At 45.5% G+C, this 16,300-nt stretch overlaps 1 protein-coding gene across 3 annotated transcripts in view; it reads right to left on the bottom strand.

Moving 5' to 3' along the window:
• Positions 1 to 16,300, bottom strand: part of MYH10 (myosin heavy chain 10) — a 97,083-nt gene that overhangs the window by 41,103 nt on the left and 39,680 nt on the right. For all 3 annotated transcript variants that reach the window (XM_069750654.1, XM_069750655.1, XM_069750656.1), the window contains exon 4: positions 8,796 to 8,823. In XM_069750654.1, the coding sequence (XP_069606755.1) occupies positions 8,796 to 8,823 (28 nt within the window). The remainder of the gene's footprint in view (positions 1 to 8,795; positions 8,824 to 16,300) is intronic.

Genomic DNA, 16,300 nt, shown 5'->3' with positions numbered 1-16,300 from the left:
ATAGCCAGCTTCTTAGGACACGACGTGTCAATAATACGCAGCAAGGTTTTAAACGGCAGTCCGAGGGGGGCGTGTCCTAGCTGGCCATGTGAGTGGAAGCAGGGAAGAGTGCTCCCGCTGCCAGAAGGACAAAAATCCTGTTTTAACCCCGATTTTCGGGTAAACTCACCTAAATCCGGCTGGCTGAAGGTCCGGAGAGTGCAGCGGTGCAGAGCAGCGGGTCCGGAGTCGGCAGCGATGACCAGGAGGCGGCAGAAAGACGCTGGCACCAACGATGCAGGAGCCGGCCAAGATGGCTCCAATGCTAGGGAGGATGCTGAGAAGGAGAACGCCGCATGTCAGCGGCGCATGGAGGTGGCCGCAAAGCTGCAGCAGTATGCTAGAGTGGAGGCTGCTGAGGAGGCAGAACCAGGATCTGGAGCTGGAGCTGACCAGGAGGAGGAGGAAGCAAGCAAGGCTGAGCAGCATGAGGTACAGAGGGGGAAGGAGAGAGGCAGCATGGCTGGGGCTAGTGGGGGACCTGAAGCCATATCACAGGGAGAGGAGCCGACCCTTAGAGATGTTATCACACTGATCTCTTCATGTCAGCAATCCCTGAACTCCTTGGCCCAGCAGATGCAGGAAGTTAAAGGGGACACGGCACAGATTAATGCGGCTCTGCAGAAAATGGACAAACGTATAGGAGTGGTGGAGGAGAGGGTGAGCACGGCAGAAGATCACATAGTTAAGCTACAAAAAGCTGAAAAGAAGTTCGCCCAAGCAATAGCCGAGCTCGCTGCCAAAAATGAGGATCTGGAAAATAGGTCCAGAAGGAATAACATACATATAGTGGGGCTGCCTGAAAAGACTGAGGGGAGAAATCCCACTGAGTTTGTGGAGAACTGGCTGCTGGAGAAGATTGGGAACACAGTGTTGACAAAAGTTTTTGCTGTTGAATGTGCTCATAGGGTCCCGCCGCAGCCCCCTGCCCCAGGAGCGAATCCCCGTACCATGCTTGCTAAAATACTGAACTACCGGGACAGAGACATTATCCTTAGAAAGGCTAGAGAGATGGAGGATCTGACGGCTGGAGGTCAGAAAATCGCCATTTATCCGGATTATTCCGCTGCGGTTCAGAAGCAGCGGATGAAGTTTACTGGAGTCAAGCGGCGACTGAGGGAGCTGGGAGTGCAGTATTCAGTGATGTTTCCCGCCAAGCTGAGACTGGTGGCTTTTAATAAGACACATTTCTTCCTGACACCGGAGGACGCTGCCCAGTGGCTTGACACCAATGAGAAAAAGTTGAAAGGAGTGGGAGACTGATATGCCGGCGAGATTTGGCTGGAAATTGGTTTCTCTGTCGTTGGCGGAGAGTTTTGCGCTGGTTAGCGTCGGTTTTAAAAAAGTTGAGCAACTGCTGAGGGTTCTGCTAGGCCATGTTGAGGACTGGCCGGAGGGGACAGTACTGTCTACCAAATGTGGGGGAGGAGGGCTATGACGGATATTGTAAATTGGTTTGCTATTTTTCTTACATGTCATAGAAGTGCAATGTTAAGTTATAATAAAGTTAAAGTTAGGGGGAAATTATGTTTAGTGTGGCAGCGGGACGCGAATGGAGAGGGTTAAGTGAGGGAGAGTGTTCGCAGTGGGCAGTGGAGCCCCACTCTTGCTGAGAGGAAAAATGCGTTACACTGGGGGGGTTGGCGGGGTAAGTTGGGAGGAGGTAGGGGGGCGGGAGGGGGTAGGGGGGATGGGAGAGGTGGGGCAGCTCATACTTGGGAAATTGGATAAAATGAGAAATGATGAGCCACAGGGGGGGAGAATGTATTAAAATATTGAGTTGGAATGTGAGAGGTCTGGCGGATAAAACACGGCGAGCGGCAAGTCTACAGTATGCTCAAGAGCAGAAGGTTTCAATGATATGTCTGCTGGAGACACATTTAGTGCGGGAGAGGGTGAATGTATTGAATAGGCGCTGGATACAGAAAGCATATCATTCTACTTTCTCGACGTATTCTAGGGGTGTGTCTGTTGATTCCTGCTGGGGTGCAATATGAGGAGGTAGCGGTAAAGGAAGATTTGGATGGTCAGTATGTGGTGGTGAAGTGTAAAATGAATGGAGTATTGATGTGTATAGTGGCAATGTATATTCCGCCCCCATACTCAAGCAAGAAGATAAGAGAGGTGCTGGAGAGGGTAGAGCGCTGGGGACCGTTACCATTACTAATTATCGGCGACCTTAATAATATATGTGATGACTTTTGGGACAAGAACAAAAACCCCCAGAATAGGACGGCGGGACATACCACTACGTTTGGGACTTATGTCGGGGAAGTGGGCATGGTTGATTTATGGAGAGTTAGGCATATCGGGGAAAGGGCGTATTCATGCTACTCGCCAGCTCATGGTACGCTGTCTAGGATTGATCTGGCACTAGGTAACCGATTATTAGATACGATGGTAAGGGATGTGAGATATTTACCTAGGGCTCTCTCAGACCATAGTCCAGTTGAAGTGGAATTTAGACCAGTGGGGACACGGAACGGGAGCAGAAGGGAGTGGAAAATTCACCCTAATTGGTTACACAGTATAGATTTGGAGAAGATTAAGAAGGAACTAGGGGAATTTTTTTAGATAAATGAGGGAAGTGTAGATGTGCTTACTGTGTGGGAAGCCATGAAAGCGTACTTGAGAGGGCTGTTGTTTAGGGATATTAGCAGGTGTAAGCGGAAATCGAGAGAGGCAGAGAGGTTGGCGATTGATGGGCTGAGGGTGGCTGAGGATGAGATGGTAATAACGGGTACTTTGGAGGCTGGGAGGAGGTTGAAAGCAGCTCAAAACCAGCTAGAGGAGGTCTTGCTGAGTAAGGCTGAAAGGAAGAGGGAATTCATGAATCTGGCCTATTATCAGGAGGGTGAATCAGTGGGTCATTTACTGTCGCTGGTGGCATCTGCCCAGAGAAATACATCCTTTGTTCATTCTCTGGTGACTGGGAGTGGTGTTGCTGTTTCGGAGACTTCAGAGATTTTGGAGACTTTTGCAGATTTTTACGCAGACTTATACTCCTCTCGGGTAGATGGGTCAATGGAGGACACGGTGGCGTTCCTTGAGGAGTTGGAGCTCCCGAGGCTGAGTGACAGGGATAGGGAGGATCTGGAGGCTCCCATTACGGAAGAGGATCTGGGACGGGCATTACAGTCGATGGCTAATGGGAAGGCGCCTGGCGTAGACGGATTTCCTGCTGAAATTTATAAAAACTTGGGGGAAGTGTTGATCCCTAAATTGAAGGTGGTCTTGGAGGAGGCTAGGATTGGCAGAAGGCTGCCGGCATCTATGCGGGAGGCCACAATAGTGGTGATTCCAAAGGAGGGGAAAGACCTGACACAGCCGGATTCATATCGACCAATTTCTTTACTTACTATTGACGTTAAACTCCTGGCTAAGGTGTTGGCGATGAGGTTGACAAGTGTTATTTCTGGCCTGGTACACGCAGATCAATCTGGCTTTATGCCTGATAGGTCAACTGCGATCAACTTGCGAAGATTGTATGTGAACTTGCAACTCAGAGCTGATAACTGTGGCCAGAGAGTTATTGCATCTTTAGACGCCCACAAGGCGTTCGATAGTGTGGAGTGGGGGTATCTCTGGCAAGTGTTGCAAAGAATGGGGTTTGGACCGCAGTTCATATCCTGGATTCAATTAATGTACTCGATGCCGATGGCCAGGGTTAGGGTAAATGGGGAGTTTTCACGGACCATACAATTGGCTAGAGGGACGAGGCAGGGGTGTCCGCTTTCCCCCCTTTTGTTTGCTCTAGCAGTGGAGCCGCTGGCTGCTAAGCTTCGACGGTCTGATGAGATGACGGGATTTAAATATGGGGTGATTGAAGAAAGGGTGGCGTTGTATGCGGACGACATTTTGTTGTTTCTGGCAGATCCAGTTGCATCCTTGGAAGGAGCCATTGGGATTATTGAACGATTTGGATCAGTGTCGGGGCTTAGGATAAACTGGAGTAAGTCTATCTTGTTTAAGGTGGACGATGTGGATGGGGAGCCATTGGAGAATGGGCGACTGGAGGTGACGAGTAAATTTAAGTACCTGGGAATATGGGTATCTATGCCGGTCACTGACTATATACATGAGAATCTGACTCCAATCTTGGGTGCACTCAAGGCAAAAGCGGATGCATGGCTCAAGCTACATTTGTCTGTGGTAGGTAGGGTGAACCTTATCAAAATGATTCTGATGCCAAAAATACTGTATATTCTTCACAATGCACCGGTTTGGATACCACGTGGGAAATTTAGACAGATCAACTCTCTGTTTAGGAACTTGATTTGGGGGAGGCAACATCCGCGTATTAAACTAGAGACACTTCAGCGACCCAAGGATGATGGGGGTCTGGCATTGCCTAACCCTGAATTGTACTTCCTCGCAGCCCAGAGTCAGCATCTAAGGGGCTGGGCGCATGAAGGGTCATCTGGAGCAGTACAGCGGTTGATGGAAGTGGTGACAAAAAGAAGGCCAGTGGTGCAATGTTTGGAGGATGGATCCTTGGAGAGTTTGGGGAAGCTATACCCGACTTTGCTGTTGATACGCAAGCTGTGGAGTAGATTGAGGCATGTACGTGGGATCACGGACTTGACTAGATACTCGCCGCTATGGCATAATAACAATCTGAAAGAATTTGAGGCATTAAGGGTATTGATAGAATGGCTGGGCAAAGGGATTCAGTATGTGTATCAAATAATTGAGCAAGGTGAACTGAAATCATTCTCCCAATTGCAGGCGGAATTTGGCCTTGGAAATGCAGGGGAGTATCAGTATCTGCGGATGAGGCATGCTTTTGGAGCTCAGAGTAGGAACGGAGGTATGAGGATTCAAAGGGATATAAGTACTGGAGTATGTGTGTAATGACGAGACGACTGGAGGAGTCATATCCACTCTGTACAGGGATCTGTTGCACACTTTCCTATTGGGGTTTCCAATAATGGCGAGAGCTAAATGGGAAAGAGATCTGGGCCCAATGGATAATGAGACTTGGGAGTCGGTGTTGGAATGGATCCCAAGACTGTCGCTGAGTGAACCGTATAGATTGTCACAGCTTTATGTGGTACACAGAGTTTATAGGTCTCCGATGGTGCTATATAAGGCAGGATTGCGTAATGACTCTGAATGTCCGAGGTGTAGGTCTACGGATGCAGACATTTTCCATATGATGTGGACATGTCCGAGGTTGGCTGCCTTTTGGGTGGTAGTTTTAAGTCGTATGGAAGGTGCGTATGGATGCACGGTGCCAAGGGATCCAGTTGTCTGCTTGTTGGGATGCGTGGATGAGATTGGGGTGGATAAACATCTAAAGATAGCTATAGCTAGATTGTTGTACATGGCTAGGAAGGTGATAGCTAGAAACTGGATTAGGGAAGAGCCGCCGTCAAGAGGAGAATTCCTCCAGTACGTAAAACAGGGCCTGACACTAGAAAAAGGGATTTATAAGAAGAAAGGGAAAACTGAAACGTTCAATAAAATGTGGTCTCCATGGATTGCTATGGGATAGTAATGTGAAGTGTGGCTTATACGATTGGTTGAGGGATTAGACACTCAATTGTTTTAATGATGGTAGTAATTAACAAGACGAGCTGCTTTGTGGGGTGGGGGAGGGGGGCTTTGGGATCGAAGGGGGCTGTTTGAAGGGAGAGGGGGGAAAAATACTCTGTATTGAAAATGCAAATGAAACATGTTAATTGTACTGTTATTCTTAATAAAAATTTATTTGAACAAAAAAAATTAAACGGCAGTCCGAGGAGCTCCTCGGTAGGTTTCGTGATAGGGGGTATCCCGATGAGTTGTTGGGAACTACATTGCGAAGGGTAGAAGATACACCACGAGGATTGAAAGAGAAACCGTCAGATACATTGGGACAACGATTCACCTTTTGTTTTCAATACGGCCCCTTAGACAGAGAGATAAGATCTACTATTCGTAAGCATTGGCACGTACTGGAGAGAGATAGAGAGTTAACAGGGAGGACAGCGGGTGGACCCTTGATATCGAATAGACGGGGGACCCGGATCAGAGACATATTGGTCCATAACCGCGTTGTAAGAGATAGAACCACCTGGCTAGAACGAACTATCCCCAAGGGTAACTTCCGTTGTGGCCATTGCCAATACTGTCAATTTCATCTCCTGGGTCAGTGGCTAAATATTGGTCCGGTAACTCAATGTTCGGCAATTTCTCTCTTGCAAGACAGAATATGTAGTCTATGTGGTATTCTGTCCTTGCAAGAGGTTCTATATTGGTAAGACTATTCGTAAGCTCTATATGCGATTTAGGGAGCACTTTAAATCAGTCTCTACAGGCAAGGGCGTTCCCAGACTGATCAGTCATGTCAGAGAGTCTCATGGAGGGAACCCTGAAGTCATGTCAGAGAGTCTCATGGAGGGAACCCTGAGGTGTTAACCTTTGCAGGTATTGAAAAGGTAACTCTGCCCGTTCAGGTTGGCGATCTCCATAAAATACTATTGAGACAAGAAGCTATGTGGATTTTGCGGACCAAAGCAACTGGTCCATCTGGCCTGAATGATCGAGTCGATATGTCTGATATAAGCTCGCTCTTTTGTGCATATTTTCATGTTATTAGGTCTATTCTATCTACATACATATTTTTTTCTCTAATTGTGACAATATGCTTGGAAATGTTGTTTTCTTTCTGACTTTTTTCAGGTCTTTTGGACATTTATCCCCTTCCAACTAATAAGCATTGTCGATGTTGCTTTGTCAGCATTGTTCCGTCATGATGTTTTTTATTATGATATGACTATCGATTATTCAGTTGTTAAATTGTATCTACTATTTGTGGTCTGTTTGCAACTTCAATTCATATTTGTACTTTTCTTTTATTTGTTTTTAATTAGCACATTTGCACTTCTGTTGTCTGATAGGCGGCTGACGCAGGAGTTTTTGCATGTTCTCTTACTTATCCTGGCGTCACTTCCTACCTGACATGGACCCGTAGAAGCGCTCTGTTGTAGCGCGAAACGGCCGTCGTCCCGTCGACTGCACTCCTTTCCACTCCCTCCCTTGATGCCTCTTCGTTTATGATAATAAAGGACATTTGAACTATTCATACTGGTGAGTGCTGCCGCGTTTCTTCTTTTGTTTCATAACATACATTACATTACTTATCCTGTACTGATCCTGAGTTACATCCTGTATTATACCCCAGAGCTGCACTCACTATTCTGCTGGTGCAGTCACTGTGTACATACGTTACATTACTTATCCTGTACTGATCCTGAGTTACATCCTGGATTATACCCCAGAGCTGCACTCACTATTCTGCTGGTGCAGTCACAGTTGTACATACATTACTGATCCTGTACTGATCCTGAGTTACATCCTGTATTATACCCAAGAGCTGCACTCACTATTCTGCTGATGCAGTCACTGTGTACATACATTATATTACTTATCCTGTACTGATCCTGAGTTACATCCTGGATTATACCCCAGAGCTGCACTCACTATTCTGCTGGTGCAGTCACAGTTGTACATACATTACTTATCCTGTACTGATCCTGAGTTACATCCTGTATTATACCCCAGAGCTGCACTCACTATTCTGCTGGTGCAGTCACTGTGTACATACATTACTTATTCTGTATTATACTCCAGAGCTGCACTCACTATTCTGCTTGGTGCAGTCACTGTGTACATACATTACTTATCCTGTACTGATCCTGATTTACATCCAGTATTATACCCAGAGCTGCACTCACTATTCTGCTGGTGCAGTCACGGTGCACATACATTACATTACTTATCCTGTACTGATCCTGAGTTACATCCTTTATTATACTCCAGAGCTGCACTCACTATTCTGCTGGTGCAGTCACTGTGTACGTACATTACATTACTGATCGTGTACTGATCCTGAGTTACATCCTGTATTATACTCCAGAGCTGCACTCACTATTCTACTGGTGCAGTCACTGTGTACATACATTACTGATCCTGTACTGATCCTGAGTTACATCCTGTATTATACCCAAGAGCTGCACTCACTATTCTGCTGATGCAGTCACTGTGTACATACATTATATTACTTATCCTGTACTGATCCTGCGTTACATCCTGTATTATACCCGAGAGCTGCACTCATTATTCTGCTGGTGGAGTCATTGTGTACATACATTACATTACTTATCCTGTACTGATCCTGCGTTACATCCTGTATTATACTCCAGAGCTGCACTCACTATTCTGCTGGTATGTTTCATTACGTCTCCCGCACTAAGTCCCACATTGGTGTCCGTAGTCAGTTACCCCCTACAGGACGGTTTGTAATGGAATATTCTGACAATTTAAGACCCTAAAAAATAGTTTGCTTTGCTGCTGCAGATCTACAAATCATGGTAAAAAAAGCCATGAAACCATCGGCACTTGCAGGAAACATGCGGACTATAAAAGCCTAGCAGTGAAACAAAAGGTTACTTGTAGTGATGACAGACCATGTGTCTGCAGAGGGAGGCCGGAGCTGGCGAGGGGAACACTCCATTACTTCCAACAGCGGACAAGTGTCAGCTGACAGTAGTGCTGCCGGGCGGGGCACTGCCATACTTAAAGGGGAAATCCAGCATAAAACTATCTCCCGGCATGTCATCAGAGTCCAGATTTGGGAAGGCTTCTTAAAGGGATCTTGTCAGGGGCAGCGGCAAGGCTATTGTCTCCATTATCTGCCACTTTTCTGCATGTGTGATGTATACGGTTGTTTTCTTTTGCAAGATCCCATCCAGTTAGAGGAATTTACTTACGTGCAAAGTATCGACTGGTCCTCACGATCTGAAAGATAAAAAGGTAATAAATAAATTAAATAAAATACGCATCTAACAAGGTTTTTTAGTAGTTTACAGGGGGTTGGTTCTCCACCTCTACAGAACTGAGGACCCATCCATTATCGCCTCGCTGAAGGGTCTGCCCCTGTAAATAGCAGTACTGTGATTTAATGAACGCTTCATGTCCCTTATTCTCAACGTTTTCAAGACCACTGCTTGCTGTCAGTGAATGTGAACATCCCAATCTGGACTCTGCGGAAGGCTCTGATACATTGTAACAACTCTGCTGCTGTGCGCATCTCAAGAAAGGCTTTTACTTTCTGCATGTAAACTGAAGAAATGTTCTGTATACTGAAGGCTGTGGAGTCCACCCCTGTAATGTAGGTAAGATTCTGCGATTTTCCTTGGGTTCCAAATCCTCCCCTTGCTTAAATGTCTGCTTGCTTCCAGTGGCCGGATACACCCTGGTCTGTGTCAGCTCCTCCTTACATCAGTGGGATTGTAACAAGCCCTGAACCAAGATGGTAGTATATCCCGTAATGTTCCTATTCACCGACAACAAGCAGATATACTGAAAAACATTACAAAATACAGATTAAAACCCAAAATCTAGATTCTATAAGCCCCCAATGTACAGCTGGGGGCAGAATATGGGGCAATATGTGCGGCCCGTGTAGAAGGGTTACGTGGCTTCCTCACCACTCTGTGGACGTCTGCCATGTTTTACGTACAAGCTAATGACACAATGATGATGAATGGCAGTCATTCTCTGCACATTATTACACCAGACACAGTATCCGCCGACTGTTTATCCGGCCATTAATCTCCACGGTCTGATGTCACCGCTACTGCATGTGCTCCCGACACTCAGCGCCAAACAGACACGTCTTATTGTAAGCAAACGCCAAGGATAAGAGGCGGCTGCAGATTTACTGACGTCCCGCAGAGAGGAGACAAGAAAACTCACTGCGAATGCAGGGCCACAGTGGGTAGTGATGTGGGCAGCTGGGCACCACACCACACTACAAGCCACGTATCAGACACCACACCGGTCACACTACAAGCCACATATCAGACACCACATGGGAACACTACAAGCCACGCCAGTCACCACTCCGGCCACACTACAAGCCACACATCAGACACCACACCGGCCACACTACAAGCCACGCATCAGACACCACTCGTGAACACAAGCCAAGCATCAGATACCACACGGGAACACTACAAGCCACGCCAGTCACCACTCCGGCCACACTACAAGCCACACATCAGACACCACACCGGCCACACTACAAGCCACGCATCAGACACCACTCGTGAACACAAGCCAAGCATCAGATACCACACGGGAACACTACAAGCCACGCCAGTCACCACTCCGGCCACACTACAAGCCACGCATCAGACACCACACCGGCCACACTACAAACCAGCCACAGTACAAGCCACACCAGACAGCACACCAGCCACACTACAAGCCACACCAGACTGCATACCGGTCACACTACAAGCCATGCTAGACAGCACAACGGCCACACTACAAGCCATACCATCGGACATCACACTACAAGCCACACCATCGGATACCACACTGGCATCACCACTTATCTGCCTAATGGTGACCATCCACAATAGCACTGTTCAGTCTGTATCTCTTACTTCTGCAGGGTCCTGGTTCTCACTGCTGCTCCATGGGAAAAGTACATGCAAATTAGTTCTCCAGAAGGTGTCAGTAGCGGCCGTATGTAAGACTTTACCTATCCAACTAACAAGTATGTCTGCACTATATGATACAGGAAAGATATATATCTTGGTACTCTGTTAGCCAGTGGATAGAAAAATATTTAGAATTGAGAGTCCTCAGTGGTTGAAACCTTTTAATGGCTAACTGAAAAGATGGTAACAAATTGCAAGATTTCGAGACTACTCAGGTTCCTTCGTCAGGCAAAGACTAATACAAATTCTGAAGAATCACATATTTATGCACAACACAGCACAGGAAAATGCCACAGATAAGACCGGTGACGTGAAGTAGCATTACCATTATGTGAGTGAAACCGTTATGTCCATAAATATTGGAACAGTTCATAGATAAGGAGTATGAATGTTTTATTGTCCTCGGATTGTGGTGTGGTTCTACGTTATGATGACACCACAGGGTCTGAGGAGCAAATTCCTTAGTTGATGTAAAAAGAAATAAATCCATGCCACACATTCATTCCTGCACTGAGAGTGTCCAAGGTCATCATCAGCTTATATTCGGAGACTCTTCTGTCTCTCTGAGTTTTGAAGTTACCTTTTAATACAAGAAATTTCATGTCCATGATGCTATGATCGGGGAGACAAATTTATTGCCACAGGTAGATCCATTCTTCTTTCTCTTATTGTATGGCGGTGAGAATTCATTCTTGTTCTCAGTTTCCACCGTCTCCACTACATACAGATCCCCAGTTGGACATGTAGTACAAATAATTAGGTACACCACATTAGAAGTGACGCAGCTGAAAGTACCAGGGATCTTGTAGTCCTGATGTGAATTGGGGATCTTTATCCTGTGTGTGGTCATTATAAATCTAAGAAGTATCATTGTCAGAAGCTCCCTATCCTTTCCAACAGCTGCAGGAACCTTTCCTTGCAACCAGAAAAAATGTAAAACCTGTCCATTTATAATGACAACGGACAAGATAAAGATCCCCAATTCACATCAGGACTACAAGATCTCAGGTACTTTCAGCTGCGTCACTTTTAATGTGGTGTGCTTAATTATTTGTACTGAATGTCCAACTGGGGGTCTGTATGTAGGTGAGACTTGGCAGAAACTGAGAACAATGAACTCTCATCGCCATACAAGAGAAAAAAGAATGCATCTACCTGTGGCAATACATTTTTGTCTCCCCGATCACAGCATTATGGACATGACATTACTTGTATTAAAGGGTAACTTCAAATCTCAGAGAGACAGAAGAGTCTGGGAATATAAGCTGATGATGACCTTTGACACTCAGTGCAGGAATGAATGTGTGGCATGGATTTATGTCTTTTTACATCAAATAAGGAATTTGCTCCTCAGACCATATGGGGGCATCATAACATAGAACCAGACCCCAATCAGAGGACAACAAAACATTCACACTCCTTATCTATGAACTGTTCCAATATTTATGGACATAACTGTTTATCACTCACAATGGTAATTCTGCTTCACGTCACCGGTCTTATCTATGGCATTTTTCTGTTCTGTATTGTGTATAAATATGTGATTCTTCAAAATTTCTATTAGTCTATGCCTGATGAAGAGACCAGAGTAGTCTCGAAAGCTTGCAATTTGTTACCATCTTTTCAGTTAGCCATTAAAAGGTATCAACCACTGAGGACTCTCAATTCTAAATATTGCACTATATGAAATATCCCTTTAACCTCTTCCAGTGAATCACACCTGGGCTTGGAGGTCCCGCCAGTGACTTCTCCGCAATCCCCTTCCTATTTTAGGCTAAGTTAATGTCACCAAAATATCTTGCAGCATTGACAGACCACATTTCTGCCCCAGGATGCGCTATATACCCGGCGAGCGACTTCTGCTCTCTGCCTGTGTACAACATCTGTCATCACTGCTAGACCTGGCCGACAGTCCAGATACAATGGTCTCACTGGGCAGAAGGATCTATATTATAAGGGGACTACTTAAAGGCGGCACTGACATCACAAATGTGGCCACTAAATGAAGGCAAGTCCAGCAATGGCATTCAGCCTGTACGATGACTGTACAGTCCTGCAAAAACAGGAGCGCAGGCCAACGAGAAGATATTAAAGATAATACTCGGGATCAGTGCAGCAACTCCACCAGCAGAATAGCGAGTGCAGCTCTGGGGTATAATACAGGATGTAACTCAGGATCAGTAATGTAGTGTATGTACATCGTGACTACACCAGCAGAATAGTGAGTGCAGCTCTGGAGTATAATACAGGATATAACTCAGGATCAGTACAAGATCAGTAATGTAATGTATGTACACCGTGACTGAACCAGCAGAATAGTGAGTGCAGCTCTGGAGTATTATACAGGATGTAACTCAGGATCAGTACAGGATAGGTAATGTAATGTATGTACACAGTGACTGCACCAGCAGAATAGTGAGTGCAGCTCTGGAGTATAATACAGGATGTAACTCAGGATCAGTACAAGATCAGTAATGTAATGTATGTACACCGTGACTGCACCAGCAGAATAGTGAGTGCAGCTCTGGAGTATAATACAGGATATAACTCAGGATCAGTACAAGATCAGTAATGTAATGTATGTACACCGTGACTGCACCAGCAGAATAGTGAGTGCAGCTCTGGAGTATAATACAGGATGTAACTCAGGATCAGTACAGGATAAGTAATGTAATGTATGTACACAGTGACTGCACCAGCAGAATAGTGAGTGCAGCTCTGGAGTATAATACAGGATGTAACTCAGGATCAGTACAGGATAAGTAATGTATGTACACAGTGACTGCACCAGCAGAATAGTGAGTGCAGCTCTGAAGTATAATACAGGATGTAACTCAGGATCAGTACAGGATAAGTAATGTAATGTATGTACATCGTGACTGCACCAGCAGAATAGTGAGTGCAGCTCTGGGGTATAATACAGGATGTAACTCAGGATCAGTAATGTATGTACACAGTGACTGCACCAGCAGAATAGTGAGTGCAGCTCTGGAGTATAATACAGGATGTAACTCAGGATCAGTACAGGATAAGTAATGTAATGTATGTACACAGTGACTGCACCAGCAGAATAGTGAGTGCAGCTCTGCAGTATAACATGGGCTACAGTAATGTGAGCTGTAACATGGTGATAAAAGGTGGAGCAGCCTTTTCAGCTCTGCAGTCTGTGATTAGCCCCAGTAATGCCAGATCCGGAACAGAACAAGACTCCAATACAAGACATCTGGGATGTGTCACGGCCGCCACACCACCATAATAAAGCCATTATACACTAACCGGTGGATGATGTGCTTAAACACTCCAGTAAATCACTTCTCTATTAAGAGCTCGGCACATAAAGGCAGCAGCAAGACAGTTGTCTCTAAACAGTGAGCGTTCCCACAGCTGTTCCCAGACGGGCACAGGCAATCCTGAACACAAGGGTAAAGCAGGCTGATAACTCTGCGGGTGACATAACTAGGAGGCCACCAAGGAACCTGGGCCATGTAAAGCACACACACACTTGTACGCATCCCCGCTCCTTACACGCCACCAAGGAGGAGGGGATGGGACAATCCTGGTTGAAAGTGATTACTCATGGGAGCAAACAAAAAAAGTTACATTAAGTTATTTTCACACACCCCTTTACAATAAAAGCAGAGCTGCAGTAGCAGGGAACCGCCACTACACAGTGAACGGCACTCTTGCCATCCGGTCACCACTGCAAACAGCTGATCGGTGGCAGTGCCGGACATCTGATATAGTTGACAATTTAGGCCATCAATATCTAAGAAGGTGACAGCCCTTTTAAGTCTTAAGTGAGATCATACTGCCTGGAGGTGTCTGATGCTGGACGATGTCACTTTCCAAGAACAGGGAATTCCTGACTCATCTGATCTCCTTGATCCAGATTGGTCACAAGGGCCCAGATTAAATCCAGACTGGGTGACGCAAACTTCATGCAATAGGAATCTCCAGTCTGCAGTGATTACGAGGTGCTCTGACACAGGTTCACCATCATCATCTTCTCCAGCCATGGTGACAGGAGCACTACGGGAGTCTCTGCTCCAAGGATGGCGGCGGCCATGGAAGGTGTGAAGTGTGAGCCATAAAGCATAATGAAAACCTGCCAGCAGGTCAAAAGTGGACAGTGTTTTTTTTTTTCTTGCGCTCTCCCAGGTAGTTTATTTTATTTTTTTAGAAAATCTCCCATACTGTTCCAAAGATGTGAGCTTTCCTATTCTGTGCTAAATATTAAGGAATTTTCCAAATGGGCGTGGCTCACCGGTAGTCACGCAGAGCTGCCAAAAGCAACGCCCCTGAGGAGCCTGTGAGCCACACCCTCTTCACAAGCACTTCAACTATTAGCATTAAATAAAAAAGCTCATAGCTCTGAAACAATATGGCAGATTTAAAAATTAAAAAAAAAACAAAAAAAAACACTATGGTTAGTCAGGGGAGCAGCGCTAAAGCAAAACTGGCCACTTCTGACCTGGTGACGGATCCATCTAAAATTGCATCAAAGACATTTTCGGTAGTTAGGAGTGGAGCTAACCCTCTAATCTGTGGGTGTGTGACCTCGGAGACAGCCGCCAAATCCAGAGCAGGGCTCTGAAACGTGCTACTGAAATCATGGACCCGCGCCATATGTTCTTTATGGGGCAGCCGGAAAAAAGCTGATCAGAACCAGAACTGTACACTCCAATGTACAAGTATAGTGGCAGGCAAAAACAAAAACCATCAAAAGTAATTATCCAGTACATAATCTCTCAGACTTCTAGGAAATATTAATTAGCTGATTAGTTACCTATGAACATCTCTTTTTCTTGTATTTCTTTGCACTTGTTCTGCTAAGTATAACCCGATATCCTATATTACAAGTGAGCTTTGCTTATTGCTCTGACATATGGGAACATACAGACGCAAGCAGTTAATATGGTAATGCAGTAGGCATAAGTATTGTGTGCATGGGATGGCGGCGAGGTTACTGTCTTCGATATCTGGTATCCTGGAGTCCTTGTTCTGCACCTGTTCCATCCTGTTTGTTGCGAGTAACATCAGGCACATGTTGGTCATATGAATGCAGTTCATGTAATCGAGTTTAACCCGAGCGTGGCTAAAAGGCACGTCCTTATTAACCGCACACCAAAGAAGTCATCTCATCACTCAGAACGAGACAAACGGATGAAGTTCCCTGGGCGATGGCATTCACTTAGAAGCTTTAGAAATACTAGTCCAACTGGATCTGGTTAAGCTATCAAACATCTCAAGGTCTTCCACATGGTTTGTAGGTGGTCACTGACATGACCATGCCACCTGATAAAGGAGATGTGTTGGGTGTAATAATGCCGTCCTAAGTAGTTTTAGTAAGAATGTTTAGCTGCAATTCAAGATTTTTCCAATAGTGGAGTCAAGATAATGGGATCATTTTTAGTTGAATTTGAGATGACCATAAAAAACTGCAGAATGGTCTTCTAGATGGGCGGTCCTTTCAAAGAACATGGACATTATGAATAGGAGTTCTAGAAAACCGTTCTCAAACATTCTACATGAGGACTGGCCTTATAAAAAAAAAGTCTCTTGCAGAGGTCAACAGTGTAGATCCAGATTTTGAAGATAAAGCTTCTTAGTCAAGGGCAGAAGACTACCAATAATAAAGAGCAATGTTTCAGCAGTAAACCAAAACCAATGAGATCTCCAACAGATGGGGGTTTCCCTGCAGGAGTAGTACTTCCCCTGAAAAGGAGGCCCCATCATAAAAAAGTGAGCAAGCTGTGATTACTCAG

Source organism: Ranitomeya imitator, chromosome 2, assembly GCF_032444005.1.
Source record: "Ranitomeya imitator isolate aRanImi1 chromosome 2, aRanImi1.pri, whole genome shotgun sequence".
Classification (NCBI taxonomy): domain Eukaryota; kingdom Metazoa; phylum Chordata; class Amphibia; order Anura; family Dendrobatidae; genus Ranitomeya; species Ranitomeya imitator.
The sequence above is the reverse complement of the archived record's forward strand: the minus strand, read 5'-3'. Positions and strand labels throughout refer to the sequence as shown.